At 37.4% G+C, this 21,344-nt stretch overlaps 1 protein-coding gene across 3 annotated transcripts in view; it reads right to left on the reverse strand.

The window, feature by feature from the left end:
* LOC136827948 (cell adhesion molecule DSCAM-like) overlaps window positions 1–21,344 on the reverse strand; it is a 250,663-nt gene that overhangs the window by 97,745 nt on the left and 131,574 nt on the right. For 2 of the 3 annotated variants that reach the window (XM_067085503.1, XM_067085502.1), the window contains one exon: window positions 17,395–17,524. In XM_067085503.1, the coding sequence (XP_066941604.1) occupies window positions 17,395–17,524 (130 nt within the window). Of the gene's footprint in view, window positions 1–15,560; window positions 16,457–17,394; window positions 17,525–21,344 lie in introns of those variants that run through there. The other variant, XM_067085504.1, reaches the window with a different exon arrangement.

Here is a 21,344-nt window from a genome sequence, read left to right on the forward strand (position 1 = left end):
AAGACAGTCTCTCTCTCTCTCTCTCTCTCTCTCTCTCTCTCTCTCTCTCTCTCTCCGTTGCAGTGGTATTCAGGGACGTAGATGTTTTGCCGAGGCTGGAATGAGGTTCCAAAAAACTTTAAAAATTACAGAAATAATTAGTTTGAAAGATAAACAAATAAATTATTAGTATTAAAAGATAAGCAATACATTGGCGTACATGTACAAAAGTAGTAGTGCGTACATAAGTATATTCTGAAAAAGGATTTGTCAACTTACAGATGCTGTACATCAACACGGCTGGATAATGAAATTTGAGCAAACCCGATAAAAACGACAGGATAAATGCCAATTTTTTTTATTTCACTAAAACAAAAATGGCAAAATAAATCAGAGATCCTTACCTCAATAATTACTCTCATCCAAATTCTAAGAATGCCAAACGACGGAGGCTATTGATAAATTCCTTGATCATATATTTTGATCTATTCAAATATGGAATTCATTAATAGGAAATGAATATCTGTGGACAGCGCTCGGGGGGACAATTTGTATTAAATGAATATAACCGTAATATTGCATAGGACTGCCACAAGCAATGCAGTGAATGCATATGCTGTCGACGGAGGTTCTCTAATAAAAGCCGGTTTGCATACGTACACCGGCTATTACGCTCACAGGGAGAGAGAGCGCAGATTGCTTTTAGATACTCTCTCTCTCTCTCTCACAATAATTTGTAATACATTGGCATTTTAAGAATGCAATAAACTCCATAGTATTATGAAAATAAAAGCAAACGTATGGTGGCCCGACTGAAATCGTACCAGTGTCTTTTAAACAAAGGGTTGCCCATTGCTAATATTAGCTTGAATTTTTTATGAACGAACAATTCGTTAGGTGCCTCAACCATTTCAAAACATTTTTGATAGTCACCGAGTAATTTTGAAGGTGGAAATCTTTGAGATAACAGAGCATCTGTATAAACCGATACCAGCTCAAGAGGATCAGTGCGCATGCGCACAACCTTTTCTAGGAACTTTATGACCAGCATATACTATAAAAAAAGATCTTCATCCTAAATGATTTGCTAGATCATGATTACACTCTTCTGGCTTAGTAATAATGAATAAGACTTACTAGGCTTACAATCATGCCTATAATAACTTTTAAAGTTCAGCACTCACAACAGATAACAATTTGCCAGACTCGAGGCACATAATGATAACGGATCATTCAGCTCAATTACGTAAATCCATAATACTTCGCGAATTTTACTGTTAAACCAATCGACTCGTCAGGGGCACTTAACCATGCTAATAACTTACCAAACTAGGTTAAGTTGCAAAATATACATCGACACTGACTTTTCACATACTGTACACGTATAAAACGGTTTATGAGAGAGAGAGAGAGAGAGAGAGAGAGAGAGAGAGAGAGAGAGAGAGAGAGAGAGAGAGAGAGAGAATGTTTCTAAGATGATTTTGTTGCATATATGTTAACTAATTGCTGATGCGTTGTCTGGCTTCATGAAATCAGAGTAAAAGCTTTGCTGGGGAAGATTATTGAATTTGGTAGGATTCAACTGTCTGGGTCGCCTCGCAACAAAAGCTGAAATTACTCAAGCAAGATCTCCGTAAATTTAATTTAACTGAATTCGATCAAATTTAAATGATAAAGGATTCCACGCAGTTCAAGGTAAAACACAGTTCAAGGTAAAACACAGTTCAAGGTAAAACTATAATCATGCAAGATTTTCCAACTGTACCAGAATCGAAAAATATCTTATTTTTTTTTTTTGGTTTCCTGGTGATACAGAATCGCAAAAAAAATTATCAACGCTCTGTTGCTGATATTTTAACCGGCTTATTAAGTAATGTTAGTCTAATTACACGGCTAAACAAAATCCCATATTTTTATAATGAGCACAAATGAAATATGACCTGGTTGACGAGAGGCCAACGAACATTGTGAAATCACGGGAAAAACATTCAAGTTATGAGAAATGTTTTCATTATTAATATTAGACATGAATATTATTGTTGGTCGATTCTTGAAGTATTTTTCAGAATTATTTTGAATTGAAGTGTCTCCTGTGTAGTAGATCGTAAGTGGTCCACAGCGACCTGTTTAAAACCACAATTAACACCTGTAATTTCTCAGGTGTTAATTACTGATTTTACATGTAATCACCAACGCAGACTAGCAGAGTAAAATCTGTTTCAATGGCGTTATAATTGTTATTCAAATTCATCTCTTGTCTTGTAACATTTTCCTTATGATTTTCATTCAACCTGTTTATCAATTTGAGTTCTCGTGTAGTGACTACACATGTAATGAAAGGTAACTTGTCATACATTTCGTTGTATTTTGGTTGATTTCCATTTTGTGTGTTGAGATCTGGATTTTATTGGCCCTTGGATTTAGGCTCATAAAATATAGTACCGCTGAAGAAAAACAAACGAAATAGAATACTGATAGCAGAGCAGGAACTGATTTTTTTGGGGGGTAATAAATATCTGTGCCCTCATTTGCTTTGACAAACACAGGTTATAAAATATGGTCTAATACTGGTCACATAAATTTCCTTGTATATTTGTCCAATGAAAGTAACACACCAAAATTTGTAAATGTACTCTCTGAGTTAGCCTATTTTAAAAATACTATTTTAAGAACATGGTTTTACTCGAATACTGACAAAATTTATATCAGCTCGCTCAGCATAATATACAGTCACATGATTATACACGTTCAGGTTAGGTATATTCATACTTGCATAAGTATTTTTATAAAGTAGCCTATCTCAATGACGTAATAGAAAAGTGACCGGCAAAATCTCCTCATCACGCGTGTAGTGCGTGCTTGCAAGCATAAGTACAAAATTCAAGACGCCTTAATCGTATATAAAGTTTGAAGCTGTTTAAAGCTTTTTGCTCCTTAAACCTGGATATTAGTAGACTAACACAGAAATAGAAAAAAGGTCAAAGGTATCTTGGAAAATCTGTAAATTTTCACAAAAATTTCACTATCGTGACACTTAGTTCAAGATAAGAAAAACTGATCTGGAATTTTACCTCTAAGGCGGAAAAAAAAAATTGCCAAAAAGCAAAGTTGTAAAGCCTTTACAGCAGTGTAATGGAAATGAGAAGTGTGTATCTCTGAAATACAGAAAAGCTGGTAGCGTTGTCAATGTAAAGACGTGACTGATACTCCATTTACATTCAAGTACTTTCTAGTTAGCATTCTGAGCATTTTTTTTTAGAACTTACCTTTATATGACACAGCATCAACTACGGGCAATGCTTGCTGTGATAACTGCATATCAGTATCCTTCTCTCCCACAAAAGGGGTTTTCAATTTATCACAGAAAAATAAGTAATTCTCTCTCTCTCGATTTGAAAAAATAATGAATTTCCGTGTCCATGAAAGATCCATCATTCTCCCTCAACTGGATCAGTCTAGTTAAATCTGTCATAATTTGGTTTTAATCTTTTTTTCCAACTACCAACATTTACGTACTTAATGCTATGACTGGTAGTCTTCTTTCCTATTTTATTATTTGACTTAGAAGCGTTATAATACATTACCATTAATTTATTCTAAAGTGGATATCAGATTATCCTAACACTAAATACCTTCCGTTCACTCTGGACAAATAAAAAGAGAGTATTGCAGCGTCGCAGCCTTCTAACACGATCTAGTCTTCTAAAGCAAAAGCTCCCAGGGATGAACACAGGTTGTTTTCCCCTAATGTACAGTGATTACGGCCGACTCCTCGTCCCAGAAAACCGACATCGTACCTTTGAGCATTAGGGGCAAAGCCTTCCGAAAATTGGATTTCTCTTTTACCACGTTTTGAAATGAAAAAGACCTCTGTTAGCCCCGGCATAAAATCCAAGGGCTAATACGAGATGTCGAAGATATTTCAGAGGTACCCTATTCACAGTGATAATAATAATAATAATAATAATAATAATAATAATAATAATAATAATAATAATAATAATAATAATAATAATAATAATAGCAAGGGTAGTAGCATTATAGTAGTAATAGTGTAAAAGAAATTATGATTTTGATAGTAACTTTTAAAAGATCAAGAATAACAACAAAACCACCACAACAACATCAGTAATAATAATACTAATAATAATACTAAAAGATCAAGAATAACAAAAAACTACCACAACAACATCAATAATAATAATAATAATAATAATAATAATAATAATAATAATAATAATAATAATAGAAGAAGAAGAAGAAGAAGAAGAAGACGAAGAAGAAGAAGAAGAAGAAGAATGGAAAAAATACTGAGAAAATGAAAACTTTATAGGCAGGTAAAGTCGAACTGAACTCTTAGCAATTAGGAATCTTACGGAACTTGGATGCCAAGTGTTTTTCCAACTTTATTTGTTTGTACGAGAGGGTGTGGAAGGGAATCGCTGTGATGAAAAAAATAAAAAGTGTCATTTTGTAATGTTCATTCCCCATAGTTCTACTTTGACTTAGGTTCGAAATGCCAAGGTTATTCAAGGTCAGGTGGAGGAATCGCGGATTAATATCCACTGGTGTGCACTGAAATTAATAATAATAATAATAATAATAATAATAATAATAATAATAATAATAATAATAATAATAATAATAATAATAATCAGTGAGAATTTTAGAGGTGATGAAAAGATAGAATGTAGGATTTAGGCCCAAGGCCCAGCGCTAAGACAAATAAGGTCATTCAGCGATGAAATGGAAATTGAGAGTAAAAAGGTTTGAAAGGTGTAGCAGGAGGAAACGATGAAACAATTGTTAGGAGAGAGTGGAAAGTAAGATGGACGAAAGAAAATATGAACGGAGGTACAGTAAGAGGAGAGAAATGGGGTTGCAGCTAGGGGCCTAAGGGAGGGACACTGCAAAGAACCTTAAGTAATGCCTACAGTGCACCGCATGAGGTGCACTGACGGCATTACCCCCTACGGGAAGAGGTGCTGAAAGACTTCTGACAACTTGAGACTTATTTCCATGAGAGAGCGAGGGAAAGATAAGAAACAGCTCTATTGGGAAATCTACCCAAGCACTGGTAGTTTTTTTTTATTTCCATTTTGCATTAGAATATTCTATTGGATGGATGGAAACCTCACGGCTGCAGTTTTAGTCCCGTTTTATTTGAAAATCTGATACCCAATCTTTGAGATTGTTAAAGTGATTCAAGTTCAAATTCCGAAGAAGGATATATAGAAAATAATATAATGACAATAGGACTCCACACATGGTACAATTATAATATAATGATGCTACCACTAATAACAACAAAAATACAACTCGACCAGTAAACATCAATGGCAATGATAACAAAAATAGTGTTCATCTTTACTATGTTTTTAGCGGACCTCCTAATGACCCTTATTGTCTAACGCTCCTGGTGTCTATAGTTTTCTTGGATAGCCGTGTCTCCTACTTCTGAATAGATACGGCATTAAACTCTATGCACCGTCTAACTTAAGTATATGAATTCATCTAAAGAGTCATTCCTAGGTGTAAACAAGAGATAATGCATAACAACTCTGAATACTACTACTACTACTACTACTACGAGAGAGAGAGAGAGAGAGAGAGAGAGAGAGACAAGTTTAGACAAGATTTAAAGTTATTTTCTGAACCTCAGCAGTTCGTCGATATGAACTAGCGAATGCATTCTTGCGCTTGGACGTAACTGGCAAAACCTTCGTTACCTACGTTTGAATATATAATTATAATGCTGCTAATCTTCACTTAGCGCCTGAATCTGTTTTCTCTCTGAGCAGATCAAAAAATCGTTCGTTCATTAAAATCCCGAATTTCGTAGATAATCTGTAGGATAATTTCGTGCCTGTTATGTGACAAAAAGTCTCGAAATACTCCTATAACACATTTATGTTAAAAAGTTTGAATATTTTTAATTTCCTTTGCAATTGGAAGGAATACGGTGCTCTACAGAAACCTCGACCGTAGCACACCAATAGTGAAGCTACAGATATTATTTTAAAACTACGTCACACATCCCTGGAAGTCTAGTGTTTGTCGACAAGACTTATAAAAAAAAAACAAAGGAAAATGCTCCTTGAAAAGATAACCGTACTCGGGGATAACTTCTACCCTCTCTCTCTCTCTAAACATTTTGACCGGTAGCTTTTAAAATACATAAGGCAACCAATCACCACATAAATTGAACTGAATATAGAATTTAGGCCAAAGGCCAAGCACTGGGACCAATGAAATCATTCAGCGCTGAGACGGAAAATTACAGTAAAAGACCTGAAAGGTGTAACAGGAGGAAAACCCCGCAGTTGCACTATGAACCAATTGTTAGGAGAGGGTGGAAAGTAAGACGGAAGAAAGAGAATATGAAAGGAGGTACAGTAATAGGAACGAAAGGGGTTGCAGCTAGGGGAAGAAGGCACGCTGCAAAGAACCCTAAGTAATGCCTACAGTGGCCCGCACGAGGTGCACCGATGGTACTACCCCCCTACATAAGCAAAGGTTTATGAGAATAGTATCGTATACTGATTCTTTTTACCTCTATTTAAATGAGCGTTTCCTTTACTTCATCAAAACCACGCAGGTCATATTCGCCAGTTCCTTGAACCACGTCTTCTATGAGCAATTAGGTCGAATGAACCAAAGTTACCATTCCACCAAGATTTCTGATATTGTAATTTTCCTTTTCGTTTTAATATTAAAGCTAACTGAACCCTGCCCCATATAATCATATTTTACATATACGTCTCCTGATTGAAACATTCCCTTATCCTTCCAAAATCTCTCATTACAATCCATTTGTTTGTTTGTTGTTTGTTTTTGTAATTTATAAGACAAGTTTTTTATTTTTAATGCAACAACATAATACATCGTGAATGCGGCTTGAATCTCGAATCTCTTTCTATCGAACTTGTTTCTCTTAAAAACACCTTCCTTACCCAGCAGTTCTGAAATTTGATCATCCACATGAAAAATGCCTCCACTGGAAATTTCAGTTATGGATATGTTAATGATCATCATAAACGCATAAACTGCATATCGGTTGCGAGGGCCATCGCCCGCGACTCACTGACCGAAAATCCGCCAAAATCGATCACTGTGGCTCATTTACGACCACCACAAAGACAAAGGAAAGTCATATCAACCGGCACGGTAGTTGGCGGTTAGTGAAGTCCAGCCACCCGGAGTACACAAAAACCTCGACTTTGGCCCTTTATAACTCAGGAAATATTCAACTGACAGGGATGAAATTCTGGCTTTAGAGGTTTCCCACCACGGTCTCCAGTGGTGCCAAATTTCACCGAAATCCGGTCAACTGTTCCGGAGATCCAGATATCGATTTTTGGCATTCAGGGGATGCAGTAGGGGGTGGGTGAGGGACCTAACATACCTGTGGAGTAATAAGGGTAAAAAATACATCCGTGATACTTAGTTTTTCTGAAGGCTCGGGGTTTGTTTTTTGAAATAATTAATTTTTTATAGTTACAGTATGTCATTCAAATTAACCACAAAAATAAAATTTCCTGATGCTCAGGCACATTTGAAGAGGCGCCGTTTTCTTAATGTATGTGAATAGCAAGTGGTGTTGGGGGAGGCTGGCTGACTTACTCTCAATTATCTTAATTAAAAATGATCACACATGTTGAACTTACAACGCGGTTTTGGTTTTCGCGATCGTTGACCTAACCTAAATAAAGAGCCCCAATAGTTAGAAAGTTTTCACACACATGTATGTATATATATATATATATATATATATATATATATATATATATAACTGAATCACGAAAATATGGAACGTGATGAATATATAAATAAAGATAAAATCCACGAAGGAAACGGAAACACTGGAGTGCTGCGAGGCCTTTCGACGCCAAGTAAAGGGCACAGCGTCGAAAGGCCTCGCAGCACTCCAGTGTTTCGTTTCTTTATTTTATATATAACGTATATTTTATATATATATATATATATATATATATATATATATATATATATATATATATATATATATATATATATATATATATATATATATGTGTGTGTGTGTGTGTGTGTGTGTGTGTGTGTTACAGTAAAACTGTGAAAACCTGGGATTTCATGAAATCCCTGAAATTTTCAGGGAATTCGTGAAATCACCAATTTATTTATGACATTTGATCCCCGAGGGACTAGTACTAAACACGGCGAAATAGTGATTCATCTACATTGTTTCGCCGTGTCTAGTACTAGCCCCTCGGGGATCAAAAGCTCCAAAGTGAAATGGTGATTTCACGAATTCCCTGAAAACTTCAGGGATTTCGTGAAATCCCTGGGTTTCACAGTCTTACTGTAACACACACATATATACATATATATGTGTACTGTAAATATATATATAGTATAATTATGCAGCAAACAAGCTGAGTTGACCATAATCACGGAGAGGTCACATAGGTCTACGAAAACTATATCTAAAACCTAAATTACTTGTTTACCTTTGGATTTATGCTTTAAATATAAGAACCAGATAATTAAATTGAGTATATATAACTCTCACTCCCGTAAACAATGAAGAACATACATAAAAATTAATCCTAGTGTTTGCCGGCCTTTTCAATATTAATAAGATTCGTTGCTGAACTAAAAGTTACGTCCGTTATCTCACGAAACAACATTTTTTTTTATCTAGATAAGAATCAAATGTCTCTCACTTTTCCATTACTATATTTCCAATTACTACAATATTTTGGAAATCTAATGTAATTAACAAGGCCCTTTTCTTAACAATTCTTTATCTACGAGTCATTTTACTCTTGAGCTGGTGTCATGAATGATCGTCAACCTTGAGAGCAGAGAGACGTTTGCAGTAGCGAGCGGATGCGAGACTGACAGCGCACACTGTTTCGACAATTGTCAAGTTATCCTCTTCATTAGCGTGAACTAAAGGTTTGTTCGGTTACGTTTTAAGTCTAATTTAATATATTTCTCAAAATGCGCTAATGGCAGTTTTTTTTTTAGCAATGAATTTCCTGCACTTTGGCAAGCTAAACAGTTTTAGTATTCCCAACTTGAGGCATCTAGTACTATTTGCATCTGTTGTGGCTGGAGTTTTTACATCTGTCTCATCTGTTCTAATTGGAGCTTTTACGTTTGTCTATCACTAAAATTTTACGTTCTTCACTGTGGCTTTTGGTGAGTGTAATACTATTAGTACGTAACGCATTTTTATTGTAGACACCCCGTTATTAGGCCCATTGTAAAATATCAGTGATATGCTCTGCATGGCTACGACAGGTCTCACTACTTGGAAAGTTGATTCCTTCCATCTTTCGATCTTGAAAGCACAGAACAAATTTTATTTTCTCAATTCCACTTCGATCTGCGGTTATCTGTTTCTGATACTGTGGTACTGTGTTCAATTTCCTTCTTCTTTTTTTTCCTTATAGGTCTAAATACCGAAGTTTTAAGGAAATGTATTGTAGTACTATCAAGTTTCTATGGCTCGGTAACCTTGGGCTTAGTAGCGTCTAGCATGAGTTTTTTTATCCAATGATCTTTTAAAATTTCTCTTACGACTCTATAGCTTTAAAAGTGCTCTTTTAACCAACAAAGACCTAATTTAATGGTTAAACATTTGATCAAGGTAAAGAGGTAGTTCTGGATGTCAAGGAAAAAACACGATGACGTGTACGATGCTTAAAATGCAACCTTACGAAATGTCAAATCTGTTTAACCCTTTTCATATTTTCGTGTATAGGTAAAACTTGGCCATTCATGTATTTCGATCAAGACATCCAAATGATGACCCTAGAGGAGGAGGGGATCATGTACCAGAACAATAGCTAACATTACCGCATATGGTAATAATCTCTGGCGGCCATTCGGACTAAAGCTGCTCTCTCTCTCTCTCTCTCTCTCTCTCTCTCTCTCTCTCTCTCTCTCTCTCTCTCTCTAACATACTACAACACTGACGATAATTTTTTCTTACAAGCTTTTATTCCCTCACTTCCACTGTACAGTATAAGCAGGTAATGTAGCCTTCCTTGATTATTGCTAAATTGCCAGACTAGAGAAGTATTATTATATTATATAGTATTTTTCCTTTCGCTCAGCAAATATAGATATATAATAATCATGGAGCAGCAGAAGGGAGCTTTTACACAGTGTCTGAAAAAGGGAAGGCCCCTTCCACGCTCGGAAAAGAGAACTGATCGAAAACCAATGAGCACTTCAAATATGATGGAGAGCCCCTACAGGCATCATAGTGTTAAACTAGACCTATAAGAAAATATGCTACTATATGTCCGAACATATTACTATGAAATCACAAAAGTAAGCGCGTGATTTTGTTTATTAGCTGAAGCCACTGGGAAAGTTCAAATTGAAAAGACAGAGTGCCAAGTACTTTCGTGTATTTTAACTTTCCCAGTCCGAACATATATTACGCTAATAACCAATCCCACCTAACTCGGGTGGCGGCTAGGCCTAGGCTAGCCTAGATCCTGAACCCGGGAAACCCATTGTAAGGAGGCTAATGATCTTATTCAACTATTACCTGTAGCACATAATTTATTTTTTATTTTTTTATCCATTTAATTTTTTTATACATTTTATAAATATTCATTTACTAGTAATCAGAATAACCATTCATAGGGTGAGAAATTTATCCAAAAAGCTGGCCTAACTAGGTTTGCGGAAAACAAAGATAAACTATGCTGTACATAATGATAAAGATAACGACATGCCTTGACACTTCAGTGGTTACCTTTCTTAACATCAATTTGAAAACAGCATCAGACTAATATACGCTGATTGTTAAAGAATTCCAAACCTTCTACTGTAGGCCCTAATTCTTCAATGCGTTTAAGCTTCAATATCTAGTTTGAAACTATACAGCACAGGATATTTAGTGTGCTTATTAGGAGACAACACAGACATTATCTTTTACCAAATGATATTAAGCCAATTTTACAGTTTTATCAATCATGTGCTCAATAGTTTTAAATGTATAGCGTCATATTATATCAACCGCCACGATATTTGGAGGTTAGTAAAGCCCAACCACCCGGAGTACACAAAAACCCCGACTTTGGCCCTTTATAACTCTGGAAATATTCAACAGTTCGGGATGAAACTTTGGCTTTAAAGGTTTCCCACTAAGATCTCTAATCGTGCCAAATTTCATTGAAATCCGTTTGTCGTTTTGGCGTTCAGGGATGTGGTAGGGGATGGGTGGGTGATGGTCAATAACGGTAAATGAGATAGGGTCTGCTTAGTTTTTCTGAAAGCTCGTATTTTGGAGGGCTGCCTTTCAAAGTTTGTTTTCTGAAATAATTAAATTCTAAAGTTACAGTATGCCATTTAAATTAGCCACCAAAATAAAATTTCCTGGTGCACAGGTACGGACTGCTCACAACATTAGAAGAGACGCCGTTTTCTTAATGTATGAATAGCAAGTGGTGTTGGGGAAGGTGGCTGACTTAATGTCAATTATCTTAATTAAAAATTATCGCACACTGAATTTACCAACACCGTTTTGGTTTTCGCGACTGCTGTGACCTACCCTAAATAAAGAACTGCAATAGTTAGAATTTTTTCACACACACACACACACACACACACACACACACATACATATATATATATATATATATATATATATATATATATATATATATATATATATATATATATATATATATACATACATATCTAATTATGCAGTAAACGAGCCGCGCTGACCATAATCTCGGAGAAGCCACATACGTCTAAGAAAACTATATCTAAAACCTAAATAACTCCCAGTCTTTTTTCACCACATTTTTCTCGATCTAGGGCGCTGCCATTACAAAAAATGACTAAAATCACAGGCAAAATAGTGATGAAATCACAAAATGGGTAGTAAAACCCAGCCACAAGAGACAGATATGGAGGTCAGGGGATACAAAGGAAAGGGTAGGGTGTAGGGCTTTACTTTGCAACCTGATAAATAATGATGAAAGTGAAAAGTAGCAGTAGGAGTCTTTTCTCAATCAGTCTAAAAAGCGAGTGCCATCATAATACACATATTGAATAGGCTGCAGTTTGGATGAACACTGCTGATGATGTGAAAATTATTCAGGAGTACCTGATTCCAGTACCACCTAACACTGACCCGACCCAGGCTTTTGTTAAAAATTACTCTAGTCTCTGCAACAGCAACAATCGGAATGAGTTCGCCTGTATTATTCTCAATGACAAAAAAAAAAAGAAAAAAATGTTACCCACAAAGAAGCGTTGCATTTATATGATCGCGCGCTTCTGAGAGGATACATTTACTATTTGTCTTCATATTGTATTGCTTGAAGAAGTCCCAGTGTATATCTCTTCAGGTATGGTTAGCGTTATGTGTATTTTAATGGCACTCGCTTTCTATACTGATTGAGAAAAGACTCCTACTTCCACTTTTCGCTTTCAGCATAATTCATCAGGCTGTGGAGTAAATCCCTATCCCTTCCTTTGTATCCCCTGACCTCCATATCTGTCTTGCGGCTGGACATTTTATCTCATCAGTTTTTCAACAGGGATGCACCATTTCAAACCTTCCTTACTGGTTGCAAAAAACATTTTACTCTCAGTTTCCCTTTCAACACTGAATGACCTCACAGGTCCCAGTACTTGGCCTTTGGCTTATGCTTCGTAGTCCATTCCATTCCTATCATGAAGGAGGGTGTAGTGCCCTGACCTGGCCACCGGGACGAAGCCCCCAGGACGCCCCGCTATCCTTACCTATTTTAACACAGGAGCATGTTAACCTACCTTTATCATAACTTACCCTCCCATATGGTGTCATGCCCTGACCTGACCAGAGAAAAAAGCCTTCAGGCCCCTCCCCCTACCATCCTTTCCTGTTTTAACACAGAGACATGCTATCCTAACTTATTCTTAACCTAACCTACCATAGGGTGTCATGCACTGACCTGGCCACGAAGGCAAAGCCCCGTCGAACACCCCCTCCTATTTTATTTCAACACAAACACATGTTAGCCTATTTTATCTTAACCTAACATTCCATATGGTGTTGTGCCCTGATCTGACCACGCAGGAATCCTGGAATCCCCCATCCTTCCTTATTTTAGCACAATGCATGCTAGCCTACGTTTATCCTAACCTACCCTGCCATTGGTGTCCTGCCCAGATGTGGCCACAAGGGCTTGCTCGCAATCATTCCCTAGGTATTATTTTACTTTAAACCGTTATTGCATTTTGTACTTGACAATATCACTTTCATAACCCTTACTGTGTTTTGAACGTTTCTGACATTGCTTTCATTGGGTAATGAGTACTTTCCGAGTTAGTGGACCCCACCCTTATATCCCACAATTCATGGGACCACATGTGAAAGCTGGGGCGTTCCTAGACATTTTGGGGGCCGCGGGCACAGTCCCATTTGGGGCCCCTCTTAAGGGGGTGGGAGGCAAGCGAAGCGATCCAAAGCAATTGTAGGATCATTTTAAAGGCACTTGTAAATGCAGATTTCAGAAATTTTATTATCTGGGCAAATGGGGCCATTATGAGGATCCTCAGAGGATAATTGGGACCCCTATAAGCAGTAATCAATTGCCTTAGATGGGCCCTGCCCATACCCCAATCAACGTTACCACCCTGTCTTTCCAAACACGATCCGTGTTCGTGTGTTCGTCGAGAATCATCGTCGACAGGACAAAACAGGAGCGTCTCGGGAACGATTTCAACCATACAATATTTCAGTCTTTCTCCTAAGCATTGTTGTCTTAACGTATGTACAATCACCACTACTTGCATTTACATAAGCATTCTAATCATGTACTCATAATGTTCCAACGAATTTTGTATCAAAAATGTTTCTGTTTGTGAAATTGAAAGGTCTCTCCATTTCACATTTATTATGCTGGCATTGTATCCATTAATCTGTCTTGAAACTTTGGCCATATGTCTTGACCCTTCCACTGATGTATGTTTCATCACCAATGGGTCTCTTGATATCGCCATCTGTTTGTCTGCCGACAAACACAGATTTGAACCTTTATGTCCGTTTTACCTGTCTTGTGTAGACCTTACCGTCAATAACATCTTCCAAGATTCTGGTTATCTCAGTAAGGAACAACCAATAAACCAGTTAACACCCAGCCAGTATGTCGCTCCCCTTACACTGGTGACACTCTGGGATGACGACCCACGCCTGATAGACCCTTTGTTTCCCGCCGTTCCTGAGTTCTCAGTATTAGTCCGACCTCCGCGACCCACTCCACCACCCCCTGGACTCCAGGAAACCTGCCCCCTGTGGACGAGCTGAAACGTAGGACCAGCCACGTTTTCAGCCTGTTGGGCCCCTCTCGAAAACACAAATCCTTCAGCCCTCGAGTAAAATATCCGAGGACCAGCTTCCTCCCGAGCTCTGAAAGTCCCCAGCCTTCAGATTAAGGAAGGGTCATAGAATACTTTCAAACTAATATCATACACTCTCTTCCAAACAATCAGTTACACACGTCTTGGGGAGAGTACTTGTAGCCCTGGTCGTTTTCCAAACACGCCTTAGTGTTCGTCATTTCGGCCAGGACAAAACAGGAGCGCCTACAAAACAACGCAAGACGTTTTTTATTGTTGTTTACCGCCATTATTTTATGTTTTACGTTCCAACATCTTCTGTATCAAACTGTGTGTATGTTTCTGTTTGTGAAGACGCCCTCTTTTCACAAATTATGCTTATGGCCATTAATCTGTCTTGAATCTCAACTGGCCAGCCTTGGCCGAAACGCCACCATATGTTAACTCGATATCGCCATCTGTTTGTCTGCCGACAAACACAGATGTCTGAATTTATGTCCGTTTTACCTGTTAGGTGCTACATTAGTTAGGTCATTTCTTAATGAAAAGAACGTCCAATAAACCAGTTCACCCAGCCAGTAAAACACAGTCCTTACAACATACGAAAATTATATTTTTGGGAAGTCCAAACCCTGCTTTAATTTTTGTTTAAATTTTGTTCAAAATTGGAAATTGAGGCCTTTTCCTTTTCCAAATAAAATGGGGCCCTTGACCATTTTGGGGCCATTCCCTTGTCCTGTCAACCAGGAATGGTTAAACAGATCCCGGGGACCCGGGGCGATAAAGGACCACTTACGCCACTGTGTTATTTTTGGGTTGGGAAAACACAAAACGGTTACAAGGACTTCATCCTCTGAAAGTCCCCATTCAGATTAAGGGGGTCAAAATACTGAAACTAATATCATACACTAAGGGGACCAGTCCTGGTCGTTTCGCCTTAGGTCATTTCGGCAAACCAAAAACAAGACGTTAAACGTTTATGGTATTTACGCCATTATTTTATGTTTTACGTACATCATTTTGTCTCCTGAAACGAAGGCCTAAAGAACTGGCCTTGTCAAACGCACTTCTAGGCGACCCTAAATTGGGTTATTAGGTCCAGAAACGTTCAGAAAACACATTACAACATACGAAAATTATATTTTCAAGTCCAAACTGCTTTAATGGTTTAAAGTAAAAATTTTGCCTTTTCCTGTTCTAACACGTTTCCATTCCCTTTTTAAACAGATCCCGAGCCTTACCGATTGGGTGGAATTACTGGGGCATCGTCGGGGAAAATTGATGGGTATAGGGTAGCCTAAAACTGAACTTCAAAACACGTGAAAAAGGTACCTGTTCGAGTTTTGTCAATGATGAAGGTGATGGCTTGTCAGCACTTCGGCAATTTCCCTTCCTCTACAGTATTACATTCTCGTTGGCTAAATTTGGCTTTTAGCAATTTCAACTTTTTCACCACCGACACAGTTACAGGATTTAAGCTAACTTATGCGTTATTTTCAAACCAAGTCACCTTGTGCCTTTTAAACCGGAGATGTATAGTATTACCAAGCAAATCGCGAGTAGCCTAGTTTTGTCACAACGGAATCTGTTTTGTCCACACAGGTAGACAACATTCCTGAACCCAGGGCACGTATACTTGGTATTTAACACTTTTGGCTATGTTAGAAAGTTAAGAATAGATTCAAGCTTGGCGCAAATTCAAACACTTCCCACCATTCCTCTTCACTGGGATCAAAATGGCACCGTACCATATACATTCGCTGTCACGATTCAAAAGAGCGAATTCCAAACTAGGTCGGCGTGCTTTAACCAAATCTTGTAATTATTCGAGGCTTATTATTGGCTGAGTAGGCTTGAAACTGAATCGGAGAATATCAGAGGTCAATTTGAAACTACTCATTCATGCGTAGTAACTACGAAGCGGGTGATAGCCTGAAAACCCCCTAGTAATGGCGACCAGCACGGCCGAGCCGCAGTAAACACATGTATCCAGTTTTTATCAACCGCAAGGAACAGTTACGGCAAATATATTCGAAAATATGTTCATTCTACATTTATTAAGAAGTAAACAGCTTTTATTCTACGGTGTTCTGAACGTAGACCAGTAGTTACCTGCCAGGTACTTTCGTAGGGTCCCGAGCAAGTAAGCTGCTGTTTTACCATATGTATTTTTTCTCATCCGTCTTACGACACTCATCTCATTAAATCCATTCATTTTTATCCAAATTATTCCCCTTGCAAAACGACATCTAAAGAAGCAAAAAAAAATTTATCACATTAGTAACTGTCATGCAACCTGAGGCTCCATGTAAGTGGGATGTAGGCAGATAAAGCTCAGTTCGGTTAATCCCCAACCTCTCGTGTGTTTCAGTACTCACATCGGTCTTCATTGTTCAAGGGGTTTGGATTCACAGGCCACGTCTAGTAAGTTTAGGTAAAGCCAGGGTATGGAAGTTAAGATTAACTAGGGTAAAATAGTTGTGTGTATTGCATGGTGGCCCCATGAAATAATGTTGCTCTCTCTCTCTCTCTCTCTCTCTCTCTCTCTCTCTCTCTCTCTCTCTCTCTCTCTTATTCCCTGCGTTCTGAAAGATTCAGCTGGCAAATGATAACTAACTACTCTCAAAGTTATCCCGACAACTTACCCACTCGAATGAATGATGCATTAAAATATGAACGGAGAAAACATGAAAACGTATTTGCATTAGAGTAATATTATATGATCATGGTCTTTTGTTGCATTTTCTGTTATTATTTCAACTGCCCACTTCCAAATTCATCTTTATACGCACACACAATATATACAGTACATATACATACTGTATACATATGCACAGTATATGTATGTGTGTGAGCGCGCGCCAGCGCGGATGTGCGTGTGTCTTCACATCATTTAGCATGGTTCCGGTCTTTTTCATAACCTATCTTTCTGCATGAGGTTTGGTCTACCAAAGTTAATATGCCTTTCAGCGTCTGTCCCTGTCTTTTATACATCCCCATCTGTGTCTCCCTTTGTCTCTCAGTCTGTGTGGCTGCCTTTCTTTTTCAGTCGTCTGCGTTCCTCTTTTTGATTACCTCAGGAATGGTCTTGACGTATGGTTGAGATACCACAAGACGAGGCTGACTGTGTCCTCTGGGTGTCTCGGATGTCTGCATGGGAGCCTGGCCGTGTCCCCTCGAGCCACTGTCACCGACACAAGCGGACCTGCGATGCAAAAGAGGAATGGAGATTATCAGAAAAATGAGCAGAAACTGAGAGAGAGAGAGAGAGAGAGAAGAGGAAGAGTTCTATGTGCTGCAAAATGAAACTTGAAGGTTTTCCATTGTCGTCGGAAGAAATTCTGGCTAATTCGTACTCTGTAAAACTTATTCATTTTATTATACAAATCGTTTTGAACTGTAAATGTGTAGGTTTACTTGATAGATTACCTGAGGTGAGATCGTGGATACCCTTTTATAAATTAGTCTACATGGCCAGATGAAAATTAGCAGATTCGACCTAAACATGTAGGGAACTGGTAATTTACCTTTGCTTCAGTTTCATCAATCAGTATGGTTAATTAGGCTCATAGACTTGTTTGCTGAGTATTGCGAGAGCTTCATTTTCTCAAAGAAGAGTAGAGACCTGGAATGAGAGATTGAAGTGTCTTCCCGAAGCTTGAGTACACCTGACGTTTGAAGGCTATGAATCTGTACTTGGAAAGTCAATTGTTCGATTTAGATCTACTGACACTAACTAGGACATTACTTGACATGTTGTCATTTGATTTATGCTTTTGTTTTCTTTATTTTTTTTTTTTTTTTGAGGGGGAGGAGAATGGGGGCAGGTGGAGCTGCTGGACGGCTTCAAGTATTACACTTGCATCGAAGTCTGGTAATTTTCATATCAAATAAAGATGTAACACTAGTTCTATGCTTAATCACGTATTATTCTTAATTTTTTTCTGCCTTAGTGACCTAGCTAAAAAGAAAAACAAGAAGAAAACAAAATTAAATAAGATAAAACAATCTCTTAGAATTCCCAGAAGTCTAACATTGTAAAAGCAGAGGATGGCTTTTAAAAAGCTCAATAATCCGTATGGAAAGGAGTGAGGAAAAGGTGCCTAAAAGTCGTTGATCATAAGACGGAAATTATTGGGGTGGAAACAGCTCCTTTGGGACACCTGAATCTGAATAGATTTATATTGGCGTGCCACGATACCAAGGTCTTGTAACATTATCAGGCTTGTCTACCCTAGTCCCGCTTATGATCTTTTATTTTTTTTTTAAGGTACATCACTGAATTATCTTTTATTCAGATTCTAACAGCATACACAGGCCGATAAATTTTGGCTTAAGCTAACTTAGGGTCTGGTGCCAGTAATGTACAACAAATACATGACATTAATGAAAGATGTATTCCAAAAATTACCAGAAAACAAATTATTATGCAAGTATTACTATACTGATTTTGCCCATCTTCGATATATAGCCAGTGAAGAGATAGATAAACGAACAAATTATTTGTTGCCATACAATGGAAAATAAAATACTTGAGGTGTTCACCATAAAACTATTTGGGTTGGTTAGCTTGCTTCAATTAAGCCAACTTCGTGTCACTGCAATCCTTGCCTGAAGGCGTACTGTAACCATGGTAAGGTATTGAAGAGGATAAGAGGACTGATGTGTACGTCTTGACTCTTTCCAACCAACAGATACGATAGAAATAGCACGGATAGATGTGAATCTGCTTTCATTTACAAACACACTTATGTCTGTCCTCGTTGAGAGAAGTATTGCCCTATTCTTGAGGTTAAAGAAGGTTACAAATGAGCAGGAGGAACCCACTAGAAGTGCATATTTTCTTTATAACGCTTTTCTGAGGTAGTTGGAATAATAGCAACAACTAGATACCGAAGAAATAAACATATCGTGTTTCTAAACATCCAGTGTCCATAGTCATTAAAGGACTCAATACAGAACTTATGAGCACATCCAGGAATATACTGTCGTTACTACATTCTGATTCGTATCTTCCACCAATTATAAACGCTTCACAGGTGAGCTGTCCCTCTCCTGAGCTAGGTTTGGTCTGTCACACAAGGGACTGCCGTGTTAACAGACGTAAATGACTTCGGTGCAATGAAGATATGATCAATAAATTAATTCTTAATTTTGATTTGAAACTGAATAAACTTTAAAACAACGGAATAAAAAGCTAGATATAAACGAAGTAATGCCAGTTAAGGATACGAATTTAAAATGCCTGTAATTAAAAAAGAAAATTTTTTTTTAACTTATTACGAGAACTCTTTATGTTTTAGTTCCATTCGAAGATATTACAGGATCTTAAGTCATTGTGCAGTTTATAATGACAATTGAAATGTAAATGTGGAAACGAGCAATTGTGCAGAGATTAAGAATAACAAGCAACTCGCTTTGATTTCACTGATGAACTAACAAGCAGAATTGTGAAAACAAAAATTTTTATTATTGTTTAAACAAATACAGCCAACAAAAAGCACTTAGAGGGAGAATATTTCCACAAATGTCATAGACCTTACGAACATATGAATATTGAAGAAGGAAACATTAATTATAGATTTTCTGCGGCAAGGGCTTGAAATAAGGCCGAGCAATCCACCCCAAAAATGTTCACCTTTCAAAGAAATTATATTTCTATACTCACAAAATATAATTATTTGTTGCTAACCTCGACGTCCAACTTTGGTTAAAATTTCGTAAAAATCCATATATAACTTTTTTTTTTAGTCTTGCCAACAATAAATAAACGAGTAAGCAAACAAAAAAATAGTGTGATAAAATCTTTATCCGAAATGGAGATGAGTCAGACACCGCGTTAACATTAAAAGCAGGACAGCCTTTAGCCAGCCTGCTGCATTTTGCATCATGTTTACAAAATGTCACAGTATTGATGAAATGTTGTATTGGTATCAGATCGTATTAAGCAAATTCGTGAATTAAAATGATATGATATATATATATATACGTGTGTGTGTGTGTGCGGGGGGGTTGTATTAATAATCACCATTGTTTCCTTTTGCAAACAGTATTTCAAAGTAAAATTCGGTAAAAATACGTAGATTTTCAACATTTTAGATAGGTTCTTTCGTGACGTAGTCATGAGAAAATCAAGGTAAAAAAAATTCCAAACCTTAGTAGCGCATGCAAATAACAGTTATTGTTCCAATGTGGAGTCATGAAACACCCTCTATTTTGTGGTTCTCTCGCATTAACGGTAAAAAATAGGAAAATTTGCCCTCTAACCCTCTTTAGGAACTTGTTTGCTGGGTCATAATCATGTAATAATGAGGAAACACAATGTTTTTACATAACCAAGCAGTGTAGACGTGCGGAGTTTTTTTTTTTTTTTAATATTGGTTCGTGCAACACTCTTTGACTTATGCCTTCCACAGAAAAGGTTGCAAATGAGTAATACTTTTTACCCTGACATCACTTTGCAACGCCATGTTCATGTCATAAGAGGTCATAAGGTGATCTAATATCACACACAACTGTTAGCGATCCATTTTCTTTAAAAGGTTGTTCATCCAGTCCTTTGTCATTTACGGCTGTCTCACACGAAGAGTTTTCTTGTGAACACAACATTTAAGAAGAATCCTGGAGGATTCTGGGAATATTCGCAAAACGAGCGAGGTTTGGGCGGCGCAATATTTTTTTTTTTTATTGTTTTACTTCTTTCATGGATACAATACAAGGCCTTCTTTGCTAGTTTTAAACTTTTGGTCAGGACATCTCCTGAAGAGCTAAGTTTTATTACTCTCTCTCTCTCTCTCTCTCTCTCTCTCTCTCTCTGCTTTTATCTATTCTTTATCTTCAGTAAATTTTCTGGCCGAAGAATTCTCAGGGGTAATATGTATCCTGAAGAGGAAATCATGTTCTTAATTTAAACACTGACCCGAGTTATGATGCACAAATGCATGTTCATTTGTAGGGTTTCTGAATATGTTGCATTTAAACTTGCACTCTTGGAGATCGTAGATATGTTTTCTGCTATTAGAGTA

This window comes from Macrobrachium rosenbergii, chromosome 42, assembly GCF_040412425.1.
Source record: "Macrobrachium rosenbergii isolate ZJJX-2024 chromosome 42, ASM4041242v1, whole genome shotgun sequence".
Taxonomy (NCBI): Eukaryota; Metazoa; Arthropoda; class Malacostraca; order Decapoda; family Palaemonidae; genus Macrobrachium; species Macrobrachium rosenbergii.